Source organism: Lemur catta, chromosome 16, assembly GCF_020740605.2.
Source record: "Lemur catta isolate mLemCat1 chromosome 16, mLemCat1.pri, whole genome shotgun sequence".
NCBI classification, from domain to species: Eukaryota; Metazoa; Chordata; class Mammalia; order Primates; family Lemuridae; genus Lemur; species Lemur catta.
In genome coordinates, this window is record NC_059143.1 from 16019204 (window position 1) to 16035359 (window position 16156).

General features: G+C 34.2%; 1 protein-coding gene and 1 non-coding gene across 4 annotated transcripts in view; one reads left to right on the top strand and one right to left on the bottom strand.

Annotated features, from left to right (window-relative positions):
• Positions 1–16156, top strand: part of RBBP8 (RB binding protein 8, endonuclease) — a 105433-nt gene that overhangs the window by 80057 nt on the left and 9220 nt on the right. For all 3 annotated transcript variants that reach the window (XM_045527212.1, XM_045527210.1, XM_045527211.1), the window contains exons 11-16: positions 283–1168; positions 1251–1371; positions 3273–3361; positions 4791–4905; positions 8957–9100; positions 14192–14261. In XM_045527212.1, the coding sequence (XP_045383168.1) occupies positions 283–1168; positions 1251–1371; positions 3273–3361; positions 4791–4905; positions 8957–9100; positions 14192–14261 (1425 nt within the window). The remainder of the gene's footprint in view (positions 1–282; positions 1169–1250; positions 1372–3272; positions 3362–4790; positions 4906–8956; positions 9101–14191; positions 14262–16156) is intronic.
• Positions 10381–10486, bottom strand: LOC123622036. The gene has a single exon (XR_006729398.1). It is a non-coding gene; the product is annotated as a U6 spliceosomal RNA (small nuclear RNA).

Sequence of the window (16156 nt, forward strand, 5' to 3'; positions counted from 1 at the left end):
CTTATGAAGTTACCTAAATTACTTGGGAAAAATTTTTATAGATAGGAATATTATGGTATTGAGACATGTTTCCTGTATAATTTTCCTCTGTTTTTTGTCATTCAAACGAAGAAAAGCCAACGGCTATACCATATCTTAAATTTTGGTTAATCATCTACCTCTAATAGGTACATAAGACCTTACTATTAATTCTGTATTAACAAAGGTTTTTCCATTATGCTTGTTTTTTTAATTTTTAGCTTGTCCCTTTAATAAGAAAAATTTCTATCATTATTTATTTAGATTTTCAGATTCTACTTCAGAGTCTCCTCCTCAAGAATTGACTACTCGGGCGTTATCTCCTGTATTTGGAGCTACCTCTAATATGAAAAATAGTTTAGGTTTGAATACAAGTTTGTCCCCTTCTCTTTTAGAGATTGGGAGAAAAAAACATCTGAAAACAGCCCCTTTTAGCAACGCTTCTATTTCTAAATCAGAGAAAGCTAGATCAAAATCTGAAGATAGTGCCCTTTTCACACATCATAGTCTTGGGTCTGATGTGAACAAGATGATTAGCCAGTCATCTTCTAATAAACAGATACTTAAAAATATAAGTGAACTCATAGGTGAACAGGGTGGTACTGATCACATTGAAGATGCTATTACCGGTAAACATTTGGAGTCCCTGAAATCATTGGGAGGCAGAACAACCAAAAGGAAGAAAACTGAAGAAGAAAGTGAACATGAAGTAAGCTGCCCCCAAGCCTCTTTTGATAAAGAAAATGCTTTTCCTTTTCCAACGGATGATCAATTTTCCATGAATGGGGACTGCATGATGGATAAACCTCTGGATCTGTCTGATCGATTTTCAGCTATTCAGCGCCAAGAGAAAAGCCAAGGTAGTGAGACCTCTAAAAACAGATGCAGGCAAGTGACTCTTCATGAGACTTTCAAGCTCATTCCCAAGGGCTCTACCTCAGGCCGTAAGGCGTTGGGTGGGACCTGCATGTTATCCAAAGATTCCCCAGAGGAGCGCCATTTGCAGGAGTGTGTCATCCTCCAGCCTTTGAGTAAATTCTCTCCAGACAATAAGCCACCATTACAAATAAAAGAAGAAAATCCTGTCTTCAAAATCCCTCTACGTCCATGTGAAAGTTTGGAGACAGAGAACCTTTTTGATGACGTGAAGGTTTGTATCAAATGTTTAAGCATTTTGATTAAAATGGTTGTTTGTGATTTTATCTAGATCCTAATGATTATTTCTCTTTTAGGGTATTCATGAGCCAACAAAAATGAAAACCAGGTCAGTCCACGGAGGATGTGAACTTACATCAGTTCTTCAGTTAAATCCGTGTAGAATTGTTAAAACAAAGCCTCTACAAAACAACCAAGGTGTGTACACTATGAATAGGCTTCCTTCTCTTTTTTAATGACTTTAAGTTGGGTATTATATTATTTAGATTCTTTGAATACATTGAATTGTTCTGGGAAAAAATCTTATTTCTTCCTGCATGTGTCTATATTTATAGGATGATTCTCATTGGTTTCCTTTTACCTGTGATTTTGCTCCTCTTGTGCTTTTTGAAAAAAATGAATTGTGATCTTTTGATACCTACTTTTAAAGGTGATTTTGTGGACTTATTTATTTTATGTAGTTATTTCTTATTTTCTTTAAAAAAGTTTTTTAAAATATAAACTATACAGAATTTAAAAAAATAAAAGTTACAACTTTCGTTATCTAAACCTTGGTCTTTACCGTGTGGAAACCCTGTTCCTTTTGTTTTCATTTACATGTATGTCTGTAAAAATATGTGTGTATTCATTTATATGGATTTTTAAACTTGTTGTTTGAAAACATTGTTTGCTCTCATATATGTTTTCATAATTTTGTTGTTTTTAAAAGGAATCCTTTTGTTTTTTCAGCCACTGAACATTTCTGTGGTGACATGCAGTATTTTTTCTTTTATTCTTCATTGGAAAGTTAGTCCTTCATTTTGAGTTTATTTTTCTTTTTTCCTAAAGCACATTCTTCAGTTGTTCTTCCAGTGAGGGTTTTAGTCTTCGTGTAAAAGAATTTTTTTTCACTGTCATTCCTTATTTATTTATTTATTTATTTATTTTTAGCTTTTTGTTTTATTTTTTTCATGGTCACTCTAGGGGTTACAATATACCTATTTAACCTTTCCCAGTCTTCTTGGAGTTAATATTGTACCACTTCATGTTCTATAACCACACTTTATGTAGCCACCATGTACTATATCCAAATACGCTGAAGATCCTTCCAAACAATGCTATAACTTTAAATTTAAAAATTTTTTTTTGAAATATAAATCACATACTATAAAAAATCACCCGTTAAAGTGTCCAATTCAATGGTTTTGGTATACTCAGAATTGTACAACCATCCCTATAGTATAAGCCTGGAACATTTTCATCACTCTCCTTCCTCCTCACTGTTCCCCATTCCTAGGCACACTAATCTACTTTTCTGTTTCCATAGATTTGCCTGTTTAGGAGTTTTCATATAAATGGAATCATTCAATATATGATCTTTTGTGAATTTCTTCTTTCACTTGTCATAATGTTTTCAATTTTCATCTATGCTGTAGCATGTATCAATATTACATTCATTTTGAATTGTTGAATAACATTTCATTGCATAAGTATACTATATTTTATTTATCCCTTTGTCCATTGACAGATATTTGTTTCCACTTTTTGCTATTATGAATCCTGCTGCAGTGAACATTTGTGTACAAGTTTTTGTGTGAATGTATATTTTCTTTTTCCTTGGGTTGTACCTAGGAATAGAATTGCTAGACCATATCCCAACTCTATATTTTACCTTTTGAAGGATTGCCTGTTTTCCAAAGCAACTACACCATTTCACATTCCCACCAGCGGTGTAGGAGGGTTCCAATTTCTCCACATCCTTACTAACACTTGTTATCTATCTTTTTAGTTCTAGCCATCGTAGTGGGTGTGAGGTATTATCTTATTGTGGTTTTGGTTTGCATTTGCTTGATTGCTAATGATGTTGAGCATCCTTTCATGTGTTTATTGGCCATTTGTATATCTTCTTTGGGTATTCAGATCCTTTTCTCATTTTTAATTGGGATATTTGTCTTTGTATTGTTCAGTTGTGAGAATTCTTTGTATAACCTAGGTACAAGTCCTTTACCAGACATATGATTTGCAAAAACTGTTCTGTTCTATAGATCTCATAATGTTTGAAAGTGATGAGAATCTTTGAAATCAGTTTTTTAATTGCACATTGCTTTTCCTTATCTAAGATGTATCCTTTGAAAATATCCCGTGGAGTATAGATCCAGGCGCAGACCTTTCTCAGTATAAAATGGACATTACTGTAATAGATACAAAGGTAAGTAAAGTAAAACCAAAGTCCACTTGGTTCTTATTCTAGTGAGTTGTTAGTCAGCCTCCTCAGCTGACTCACTTTATGACCCTGAGATAAACAGATATCTCTTAAAATCTGCATTTATTTATTCAAGAAACTAGGAAATAAAGATACTTATTCTTCCAACTTTATGGTATTTTTGAAAGCGTAATAATACTTTCTGACTTTACAGGACTTTGCTGAAAAACATTAATTTTTTTTAACACATTAACTGCCATGTGAGTTGTATTTAACTCACGCTGGTTTTGAGCCTGGGGCCTCGTAAAGCAAAACCTGGACAAAACACTGCAATTGGTTTGTGAAAATCTTACTTGTTGATGTTCTTATTGTTCCAATTAATATTGACAAATTAATTCTACAAACGTGGATTAAATCAATAGAAATCAATAAATTTCATTTTTCATTAAATTAGAAAGGATCATTCTGTTTATGAAGTTTTTATTCTATTTTTTGTAATAAAACACCATGGCCCCATGGAAAAATTTTTTTTCTAGTGTGCCAGTCAATGTGTTAAATGATGCAAAATGCTAGTTACATATTTTAAATAATTTTATTTTTATTAAAATAATCCATCATGTCTTGATTAGCTGTAGAGTAATATACCATCAAAAAAATTCATTTTCCCAGTTAACTTTTTTTTATTTTTTTTTATAGACAGAGTCTTGCTTCTGTTGCCTGAGTAGAGTGCAATGGCTTGATAGTAGCTCACTGTAACCTCAAACTTCTGGGTTCAAACTATTCTCCTGCCTCAGCCTCCCAACTAGCTGGGACTGGAGGCATGCACCACCACACCCAGCTAAGTTTTTCTATTTTTGGTAGAGATGGGTCTCACTCTTGTTCAGGCTAGTCTCGAACTCCTGACCTCAGGCGATCCTCCCACCTCAGCCTCCCAGAGTGCTAGGATTTCCAGCCTATTATTTTAATACTGTATTTTTTTTTATTAATACTTTGTTGCCTTATATTTAGGTTCTATATAGTTTGAGGAGTTCTCTTTCACTCGGTAGCATATTAATAACAAAGTATTTACAGAGTGATGTATACCCATCAAGAAATTAGGCTTTTGAAATTGTTACTTTTAATGTACTTTGGTGTTGGTTACTGTAAGACAGCTTGGAGAAGGAAGGCAGGAAAGCTCAAGGGAGTTCAGTGGTAAATAATCCTCCCTTTTGTTGGCATCAGTCCTTCTTTTCCTAGGCTTGAGAGAGAGGATGCTTGTACATTGAAGCTAAAATGTTTTACAGGCAGTAAAATCTAAATCTATATCTGTTCCTAAGATAAAAAGGTAAAAATTGTAAAATTTATGTTATGTATATTTCACCAAAATTTTTTGTATAAATATAAGACCATAAAAGAATAATTGCTAAATTTTTTATCTTTTTGAATATTTATTCAGGATGGCAGTCAGTCAAGATTAGGAGGAGAGACAGTGGACATGGACTGTACGTTGGTTAGTGAAACTGTGCTTTTAAAAATGAAGAAGCAACAGCAGAAGGGAGGAAAAAGTCCAAGTAAGATTTGTTTTTGTTTTTTTATTTTAATAAAAATGTGGAGTGAAGTTCATAGTTGTACCATTATACTAATTAGCCCAAATAGCCTCTTCACCATAAACCAGGTTTTTTTCCTGCTCTGTTAAGTCTGTGTTCTTCTTAGGAAAGCTCAGTTTCAGTATTTCAGAAAAAAAAATTTCAGCCAAAATAATTTTATTCCAGAAATAATTCAGATTGCTTCCAGGGGTCAGCAAAGGATAGCCAGCTGCCAGTTTGGTAAATACAGTTTTACTGGGGCACAGCCTCATTGGTTTATGTGATGCCTCTGGCTGCTTGCTCCACCCAGCAGCAGAGTGGAGTAGCTGATGCAGAGCAAAGGGCCCCACGAGCCTAAAATGTTTACCGTCTGACCCTTTAAGAAAAAGTTTATTGATCCCTGGCTTAGACAATTTTTTATAAATGATGTAACAGGGAATCTTAAGAGTCCTATATTAGAATTATGATTTTTCTTAAACAATTTGAGAAGGAAAGAAAGGGGTATTCTACTGAGATGTGTTAGTATAGATTTACAGATTAGCACTACAAATGATAGTGTATATGCTGAGTTATTCTGCCATATTCTGCCCCTACAGATAAGGAGATTTAGCCAAATTAGGGGTCTACAGCCCTTGGTGGCAAGAAACTATTAATTCTTCACCTGAAACTGATTTTGCAAAAGTGGGAACAACAGAAGGATTTTTGGTTAGCACTACCTTAGCAACATTCCTGTCTGTAGAGGCGCATGACATGAGATTAACCTTGACTAGGAACAGTTGTCATTTGCCACCATTATGTATTGAAGGTTGTGAGCTTGCCACATGTACGTGCTAAGAGCAGAGGCATTTCCCAGTGATCATCTGTTAGAAGACATTCAGGCTGTCTGCATTCCCTATCTCCTGCTAAATTTTCTATATTCTGCCTGCTCAGAGCCAAAAAAACAAAAAAACAGCAGTCTTGCCCCAGTTTCTTTTGAATCAGTTCATCTCTTGCTGCCCTAAATGCAGTAAGTGAGAGAAAATTGTAATAGTCTTTGCCTTAATTCTTTGTTCTTTAATAATGAATAACAAACCATATAATGAAGCAGATGGCTGCCTAGGAAGAGAAGCTAGTACCTATTAAAAGAAAAACCTTCACAGTAATTTAATGTCTTTGTATGGTTTGTATGACACTTCAATAGCTCTTCTTAAGAGGATACCTTGCTTTTAAGATATTTTATTCCTAGTACCAGCCCCTAATAATGTTTTTCTTATTTTTTGTAGAAAAGGGAAAAAACTAAAGTATAATTAATTTGGCTTTAAATCCATCTAGTTGATTCCAAGAAAACAATAATTTCTGAAATTTATTTGAAGCAAATATCATATGGAAGTGAAATTAGAACTTGGACTAATGAGTAGAGGTTATAGAGATAATTTTGGCTAAAGAAAGTATTGTAGATGCTATTGCTATGTAATAAATCACCCCAGTAACTTACAGGATTAAAACAGCAGCAGTCATTTTCTTATCTTCATAGTTTCTGTGGCTCAGGAATTCAGAAAGGGCTTAGCTGAGCAGTTCTGTTTCAAGGTCTCTCTGCAGTTGTAGGCAGATGGTGACTGGAACTGGAACAGCACAAGGCTGGCCAGCTAGAGGGTGGCTTGGCATGTCTCTTCTCATTCGCTCCCAAGGCTTCTTTGTGTGATCTCTTCATATGGGCTAGTTTGAGCTTCCTCTTCACATGGAGGCTAAGTTCCCAGAGTCAGTGCCCCAACAGAACAAACTAGAAATGCCTGGCGTTTCTATGATCTGAGAAGTTACATAGTGTTACAAAGATATGCGTGGGTTCAGAGTGAGAGAACATGGCCCTCAGTGTTGGCTCAGTGACACTCAATGGGAGGAGTGTCAACGTCACAATGTAAGAACAGCACATGGAATAGGAGAACGCTGTTGAGGCCATATTTGAAAAAAACAATCTTGCCCCATAAGAATAAAACTAGAATTGCTTAAAAATGGTATATACCAATAAGAACTCCCAATTACTGCTAATATTTTAATTCAAAAAATGTTCTCTATGTCCCTACTCTGTGTTAGACTTACTAGGTGCTGTGATAGATCACTAGGGATCTTTCTTCTTTAAGAATTTCACAATCAGAAATCAAACCAACCAAAACAAAAATCAGCAACTTAACATCGTGATTTACCAACAGCATATACAAAATGCTTTGGGAATGCCTAGCACAGTGCCTCATACATAGAAGTTATATATATATATATATATATATATATATATACATATATATATATATATATATTTTTTTTTTTTTTTTTGGAGACAGAGTCTCGCTCTGTTGCCTGGGCTAGAGTGAGTGCCGTGACATCAGCCTAGCTCACAGCAACCTCAAACTCCTGGGCTTAAACGATCCTACTGCCTCAGCCTTCCGAGTAGCTGGGACTACAGGCGTGCGCTACCATGCCTGGCTAATTTTTTCTATATATATTTTTAGTTGGCCAGATAATTGCTTTCTATTTTTTTTTTAGTAGAGATGGGGTCTCACTCTTGCTCAGGCTGGTCTCACACTCCTGACCTTGAGCGATCCACCCGCCTCGGCCTCCCAGAGTGTTAGGATTACAGGCGTGAGCCACTGCGCCCAGCCAGAAGTTATATTTTATTCACAAATTTGACCTTCAGCTTGATAAATAAATGTTTGACCATTCAATAAATATCAGGCGAAAATTCTCTACCTGGAAGTATTCTAGGAACTAGAGATACGTAAACAGAACAGAAGTACCTACCTCATGGAACTTACATTCTAATGAGAAATAAGCAGATACATAGTATGACAGATAAGAGCAGGAGAAAGACAAGCAGGGTAAGTAAGCGTGATAGAGCACTGCAGATTGGGAGAGGTGCTGGTTGTATTACATAGAGTAATCTCGGCAGGCCTCTGTTCTGTCATATTTGTTAGCCAACTGAATCTATTTCTGTTTTTTTCTTAAATTCTGGTGTTTTTAAAAATGTGATTATATAATGGGAAATGTAGTTAGATCTTTGAAGATGAATTTATCATTTTTGCATATAAAATACGGCATTGAATTCATTATTTCTATTAATATTAAACTACCAAGTGCTAATGATGATTCAAGAAAATACTTTTTTTCACTACTGCATTAGAAAAATAAGCAGGCAAGCAAAATTCTATAGAGATTTTGTCTGCAATTTATACACTTTTTTTTAAACTTAGTATTTTTCATCATTTAGTATGACATTTTCTATTCACAGTTTCTGTGATAAGACTTCTTTTGGTTTAGTATGAATTGTGCACAAGCTAGTAGGGAGGAAAAAATTTTAATGTTCGTAAGGGGTTTGATTTTATGACAATAGCTAAAACTAGCATTCTCTTAATGTGAGTATAAAGGACAGTTAAAGCCATAACATAAAGCCTTTGTAAATGCACAGAAACTATCCAGACTGAGGAGTTTATTCTTGCCTCATGCACAAATTGTAAGAATTAAACCATATTGTAAGACTCATGATTTTAAAAGTGTCTTTAAACACTTCATTACATATATTACATCTTACTACCCACTTACAGTCACTGAATTAACACTCTTCACGTTATAACTTACAACTAACATCCTTAGAATCATCTTTTTAGTGTGTTGTCCATAAACACTTTAGTATATACGTTACATCTATTCACTGAAAGAACACCCTTCAAAACTAGACCTGACACCCTTGTTGTAATAATCATGTTTTATAAAAGTGTCTTTAAACACTTCATTATGTACGTTACAGTTTGTTACTTATATTCACTGAATTAACCCTTTTAACAAGACAACTTATGGCTAACACTTCACTGCCTACATTACATCTATTCACCGAAAGAACACTCTTCAAAATAAGGCCCGTAGTCCACGTTTTAAGAACCATATTTTAGAGAAATGTCTTTCAGGACCTCATTACATTATTTTGTGGCAGTTACTACGAGTTTCATGTTGGTCTACAAAGAAAGCAAAAAGCTTGCCTGTTGCCCTAAGCCAATGCTCTTTTACACAGATGAAGAAAGAAAAATGAATGATAGCTTGGAAGATATGTTTGATCGGACGACACATGAAGAATATGAATCCTGTTTGGCAGACAGTTTCCCCCAGGTAGCAGATAAAGGGGAAGAATTACCTGCTGCTACAAAGAAACCAAACAGTAAGGCTATTTTCTCTTTAATTGTGGCTTCTCAGTTACAAGTTAAGTCATCAAGATAATTAACAGAGGCTTGATGAGGTATATCAACAAAGTTTCATGTTTCTTAGATAAATTTCTTTTTCCATTTTTTTAAAATTTTGAGATAATTTCTTACTAACAAAAGAGTTCCAAAAATAGTTCCTATACCTTTCATTTCCCTTTTTGTTAATACCTTACATAACCATAAAATTTTTATTAGGATTAAGAAGTTAATCTTGGTTTGATACTATAAATTTCTTTATAGTATATACATAAAATTTGTAAAAGTTTTGAGAAACTTCTGTTCATTAATAAGTTAATAATTGTAATAGAGAAATTTCACAGAAAATTCAAATCCATTTTCTGCTATGAATGTTTTATCTTACCAGACAAAATACCTAATGTAACTATATATATATATATATCAGTCTTAAGATCTGTTTCATTAGAAGCAGTAATTTTATAATGTAGGGTAGCTGTCAAAAGAACATTCTACTTAATTGAAACTGTAAGTAGATAATCTAGATTGGAAGTTAATTAAAATTCATATCTCATTTTCTTACTGTGACTAAAGTCAGAATTTTTAATCTAGTGCAAAAGTTGTTTTATAGTGGTTTAAATAAACATACCTTCTTCTGTGGCACAGTTCGTCTTGATATGCTTTGCTCATGCTTCCATCAGGTTTCTAAAATGATAGCTGTTAGCTCAAAGTGAATGAGACCCTTACCAAAGATATAGAACAGTAGGCTTTGTTTGCTTGCTTAGTCTGTGGCAAAAACTCCATCAAGTAAATCTTACAATGAAAATTTACAGCTGTTTCATATACTTTTTTTTCTCTAGAAGAACCTTTTGTTTCACATCAGACAAAAAGAATTCTTTTACAAAAGTACACTTAATAATTTCTGTCCTTTTTTTTAATCTTCTATTTCTATTCTTCTATTTCTTAGATTATCCCCAGGACTCTGTCTTCCTCCCTCACATCATGTTTTCTCTCACAGCTTTTATTTTTATTTTTTAAAATTCTTGTATTGGTACATAATATTTTACATATTCATGAGGTACATGTGCTTTTACATGCGTAGAATGTATAATGATCAAGTCATGGTATTGGGGGGTATCCATCATCTTGAGTATTTACAATATCATTTCTATGTTTTGGTAACATTTCAAGTCTTCTAGCTACTTTGAAATATATATTGTTGCTAACTGTAGTCACCCTAGTCTGCTATGGAACATTAGAACTTATTTCTTGTATCTAACTGAAAAATACGGAATGCTTACAAATTTGCATGTTATCCTTGGGCAGAGGCCCTGCTAATCTTCTCTGTATCATTCCAGTTTCAGTATATGTGCTGCCAAAGCAAGCACTCTCACTGCTTTTATTAACCCCCTTTGAAAATTACTCCAAATCTGCATCTCTAGGTTTGACTTCTGTGATGAATCTCGGTCCTGCATTTCTAGGTATTTGCTAGATACTTTTGTGTCTCTTCAGCATAAGCTTAACACGTCTAAGGCAATTTCCATTTATTTCCTACCAAGTCACCCTTCAGACTTTTATGTTTTTCCCAGTCACTCAGACATAATTTAGGATTTATTGTGCATTTATTTTATTTTCTCAACCTCCATATCACAAAGTCACCAGTCTTCCCTCGTAGGAAAGAGCAGGTTTTGGGGAGAATATCAAAAGCTCAATTCTGACCTGTTAGCTCTTACTAGACATTCAAGTGGAAATACTTAATAGGCATTTGGCATGTGTCCAGAGTTTGGACAAAAAATCCAGAATAAAGAGATAATTTGGGGGCAAAAGGTCAACAGCCAGTGGATGGTGCTTAAAGCCGTGAAACTGAGTGAGATCACCAAGGTATTGAATATAAATGGAAAAAGATAAGCATTTCAAGCTCTAACCTCAGGGGCATAGCAACTTTAAGAGGTCAGGGAAACAAAGAACCAGCAAAGGAAATTGAGAAGGAGCTGCAGCCTGTGAATTAGGATGAAACAAGAGTATGTGCTATTCTAGAAGCCAAAGGAAGATGTTTTCTGTGTATTCATTACTCTCAGCCTAGTCATCTCTCTTCTGAACCCCAAACTTGGATCCAGCTACCTATTTGACATTTCACAGGCATCTTGAACTTAACATAGTCAATTTAGAAATCTTTATTATCCTACCCAAATGTGACCTTCTCCTGCCTCTCTGGGTCTCATGAAATCTCAGTAACTACACCCAGTTGCTAAAGATAGAACTGTGGGAATCATATTTGACTTCTTTTTCCATGTCACTTTCATGCCCAGCCTAATAACCTGGCAGTAATATCTCTAAAATATATTTTATATAACTACTTGTCTCCATCTTTGTAGCCACCACCCTAAATCTAAACCACTACTATCTTACCTATTCTATTGCAGACCTCCTAACTGGTCTTTTTATTTCAGTTATTTCTCTTCTCCAGTGTGCTCACTACAGAGCGTCAAGAGGATTGATTTTAAATGTTTTAATAAACTGGATTGTATTTCTGTTTTTGCTTAAAAACTCTTCAGTGCAAAGAAGATATTTAATGACCAATAAGCATATGAAAAGATGTTCAACACTATTGGACATCAGGGAATGAGATACTACTTCATACTCATTGAAAATGATTAAAAAGACATAAAATCTAGTACTAGCAAGAGTGAAGAGCAGCTGGATCTCCTATACATTGCTAATGGGAGCATAAACTTGTTACTGTGACTCTGGAAAATAATTTGGCAGGTTTTTTTTTTTTTAAATAGCTTTATAGAGGTTTGTCATTGTTGCATGAAGTTATGCATATACCTGTTCCCTTAATCAGCAGTTTGACTCCTAGGTATATACCCAAGAAAAATTAAAACATATTAACAAAAAGACTTGTTTAAGAATGTTCGTAGCATATGTGTTTTATGTATTGCTATTTGTAATAGCTCAAAACTGGAAACAACCTAAATGTCCATCAACAGGTTGCATAAATAAGTTGTAATATATTCATGTAGTGGAATATTACTCATCAACACAAAGGAGAGAACTACTAGACCCATCATGCATGGATCTCCAGAACTTGTTGAGCTAGAAAAATACAAATGATGAAAAAGCATATTATATAATACCGTCAATATGAAGACCTAAAATAGGTATAATAAAGCTATGGTGATAGAAATCAAATCTATGATTGTGGGGGAGGGGAGAGAGCATAAGAGAGACATCAGAGAACATTCTTGTGTGAGAAAGGAATATAAGGAAACTTTCAGGGGTGATGGAAACGTTCCCTGTCTTGATGTGGATAATGATTATACTGGAGTATACGTTTATCAAAATTAATAGTACACTTAAAATCAGTGTATTTTGTCTATAAATTATACATTGATAAAGTTTTTTTTTTAAATAAAAGTCTTTAGTGGCTTCCCATTTCGCTTAAAATAAAATTCAAACTCCTCTTGGCCTTCAAGGCACATCATGATCTGGCACCTACCCACCTGTCCAACCTCATCTCCCCCAAGACTTCCCTTCCTTCGCTAAATCTCAGCCACCCTGGCCTTCTCACCTCAGGACTTTTACCCACATTCCCTACCCCGACTTCTCGTAGCTGACTCTTTTCATTCTTCAGTTTTTCCCTTACCTGTTCTTTCTTAGATTAGCCCTAATTGTCTGCTTGCTTAATGTCTGTCTTCCTTACTATACTGTAAACTCCTAGAGGACAAGAGACCTGGTCTCTCTTGTTCTACCTTATATGTCCAGAACTTAGCACAATGCTCAGTACATTTTGATTTTTTGAATAGATGATAGTAGTTGGCTATTTGAGCCTAGACATCTTGGGATTCAGGTCCCAAGTTCTGAGCTCTGGTTCTTAAATTTTGTTGCCAATTTTCTGATAAAATCCTTTAATCTTTTTATTTCCTAGTTAATAACCTACCTTAAAGATACATTATAAAAATCAACAGGATTAGTGGAAATGTAAATTAGTGCAGCCATTATGGACAATAATATGGAAATTCCTGAAAAAACTAAAAATGGAACTACCATATGGTCCAGCAATCCTACTGCTGGGTGTATATCCAAAGGAGATCAGTATGTCAAAGAGATATCTTAAATATTTTTTTTTTAATTTTGCTGTAGACTTAAATATTGAAAAAAAGAAAAAAGACATCTGAACTTGTATTTATTTTAGCATTATTCACAAATGAATGGATAAAGATATATGGTATTTGTATACAAGGAATACTTTTTAGCCATAAAAAAGAATGAAATTCTGTCATTAGCGGCAACATGGATGAGCTTGGAGAACATTATATTAATGTAATAAACCAGACGTGGAAAGGTAAATATTGAATGTTCTCACTCATATGTGGAATCTAAAAAAGTTGATCTCATAGATGTAGAGAGTAGAATAGTAGTTACCTGAGCTGAGGAAGGGGAGAAGGGAAGGAGAAGATAGCCACAGGTTAGTTAATGGGTGCAAAAGTATAGCTAGATAGGAATAAGTTCTTGTGTTCTGTAGCACTACAGGATGACTGTAATTAACAACAGTTTATTGTATGTTTTCAAATAGCTGTAAGAGTGGGTTTTGAATGTTCCCAACACAGATGATAAATATTTGAGGTGGGGGATATACTAATTAGCCTGATTTGATCATTGTACAGTATGTATATGTATTAAAATATCATACTTTACCCCATGAAGATGAATAATTATGTGGAAATTAAAAATAATAAAAGCAAAAATGTTTTAATCAATAGGATTAATAAGTGAAACATATTAAAAGCTGTCTTTTGTTGTTGTTTCTTGCCATGTGATAATAATGAGCATCTGAATAGTTCTTTTACACTCTAAAATACTTTCAGAGATAAGATTTTTAGCTGTCTATTAATTTTGAGGTAAGACAATAGGCACCCTCCTCATTGTGCAGATGAAAAAGAAAGGAAAAAAGTAGTTACAAAAAATTTAAATGAGTTGCCCAGGGCCCTAGAATATGAAACCCAATAAAAATGAAAGTCTTGGTCCAAACTAGCTAATTGTTTCTCGTTAAGTTCTACATTCAGTTTATCATGTGCTTGTTTTGTTTATAGCTCATGGTGATAAACAAGATAAAGTCAAGCAGAAAGCATTTGTGGAGCCATATTTTAAAGATGATGAAAGGTAAGTTGGTCTTGGTTAATACCAGCAGTGTGATTAGAAGTACACAGAGCTATCTTTCTCAGAGTATCTCCAAGCTATTAAATTGCTACTTTGGGTAAAATAGAATTACTAACTTCATGGTCATAATAAAAAAGGGACTCAAGCATAAGAATGACAAATTTTACAAATATGGAAATTTTTACCACTGCCACCCTTTTTAAGTGTTATTACAAATATATTATAAATATATTTGATACGTTTTAATCCATTATAGTTATTATCCTTAGAGATACTCAGATTGTCCCATCTTTGCCTAAAGGAAGCCTCTTTGAATGGACACCCCATAGTCATCTTTCATAGCTTCCTTGCTCCTGGAGTGATGAGATGTTCTAGGCTTTCTCATACACCTTCTGCCGTAAGCCTGGAATCTGCCCATTCTCCAGGAGCCCTTGCTCCTTTTAGTGAGAAATGGTGTTTAGGCCACAGTCTCGCCGCTAGGGTTTGCTCATTGCTATGGTTAGTCATTGTTTCTAGAACTTTTAGGTGGACAGAGTTAGGAATAAGGTTTTTTGTTTCATTTTGGTTTGTTAAGATAAACTGTACTCATGCATACTGATACCTCCAACTCAAATTCAGAACTACAGGATATTGACATAATCTTCTCTTACATCTGTATCTACTTTCCCACCTACTAAAAATCCCACTTCTCAATGCCACCAACGTAATTCCTCAATTTACTTTATTCCATAATGCACACATAATGTAGTGTGTAGTCTCAGAATGTAGTCTCAGAATAATACAATAATATCACCATTAATATGATTAATAAAAATAGCTTAATAAGACTTTTTGTGTGTCCTTTTTGTCCTTAACATACATCCTACTAGAAACAAACAAATAACTGTTTAAAGTCATTTGAGATAATTATTTTCTGTGTAGTTACACCACCAGCTCAGTACCCCCAGGTTTGTTTTATTTTGCTTTAAATTTTTTAGGAATTTTTTCTTTTCTTATTCTTTTTAAAATTATATAAAATATGTCCATTGGGCCAGAAGCTACAAACAAGGTATATTCAGATAAATCTTATCCTAATAGGTAAATATTTGTTTAAAATTTATGATTTTTTTAATTTTAAAAAATAAAAGCGAATACATACATACAGTCATACTCTCCCCCTTTAAACAAATGGTAGAATGTGGTATATACCTTTTTCTACTTTGCTTTTTTCATTTATATATCCTGGAAATCACTTAAATTGTATATAGTAATATTCCTCATTTCTTTTTAGCTCCATAGTATTACATTATGTGACTGTCCTGTAGTTTATTCCCTGGCAGTGGACATGTGGGTTGTTTACAGTTATGCCTACCTAGCACTCACAATGCTGCAATGAATAGCCTTGTGTGTTCTCTTTTCATATTTTTGCCTGTGCATCTTTGGGGTAGATTCCTAAAAGTAGAATTACAAAATAAGAACTGTAATTTTAAATGTTCTATATTAGAAGTTCACTAAATCTTTTAAAAAATATGAGTAGTTTATTCTGAAACCATTAGATAGCTATAGAAACAGGATATGGATAAAGGTATAAGGATGAGAAAGGTCACAGAATTAATGTAGTTGCTTTCCCCACTGAGCACACTTGCAGACCCTGGTAAGATGGATCGTGTTATGTCGGGGACAAGAAGCTTAGTAACCTTATTTAGGTGATGCTTCGAGATCTACTACAGATGCCAGTCTGCTAGTAGATTCCCTGCTTCATTGTAGTACCCTACAGAAATGGATAGATAATATTCAGAGGAAAGGATATGGCCAAAATGTGATCTGCATAAGCTTAGGATCCATAAAGTGAAAGAAAATACAGTCATGGCAATATTTTTTATGTTTCCTTTCTTGGTATCCCTTTTTAACTTCATAAA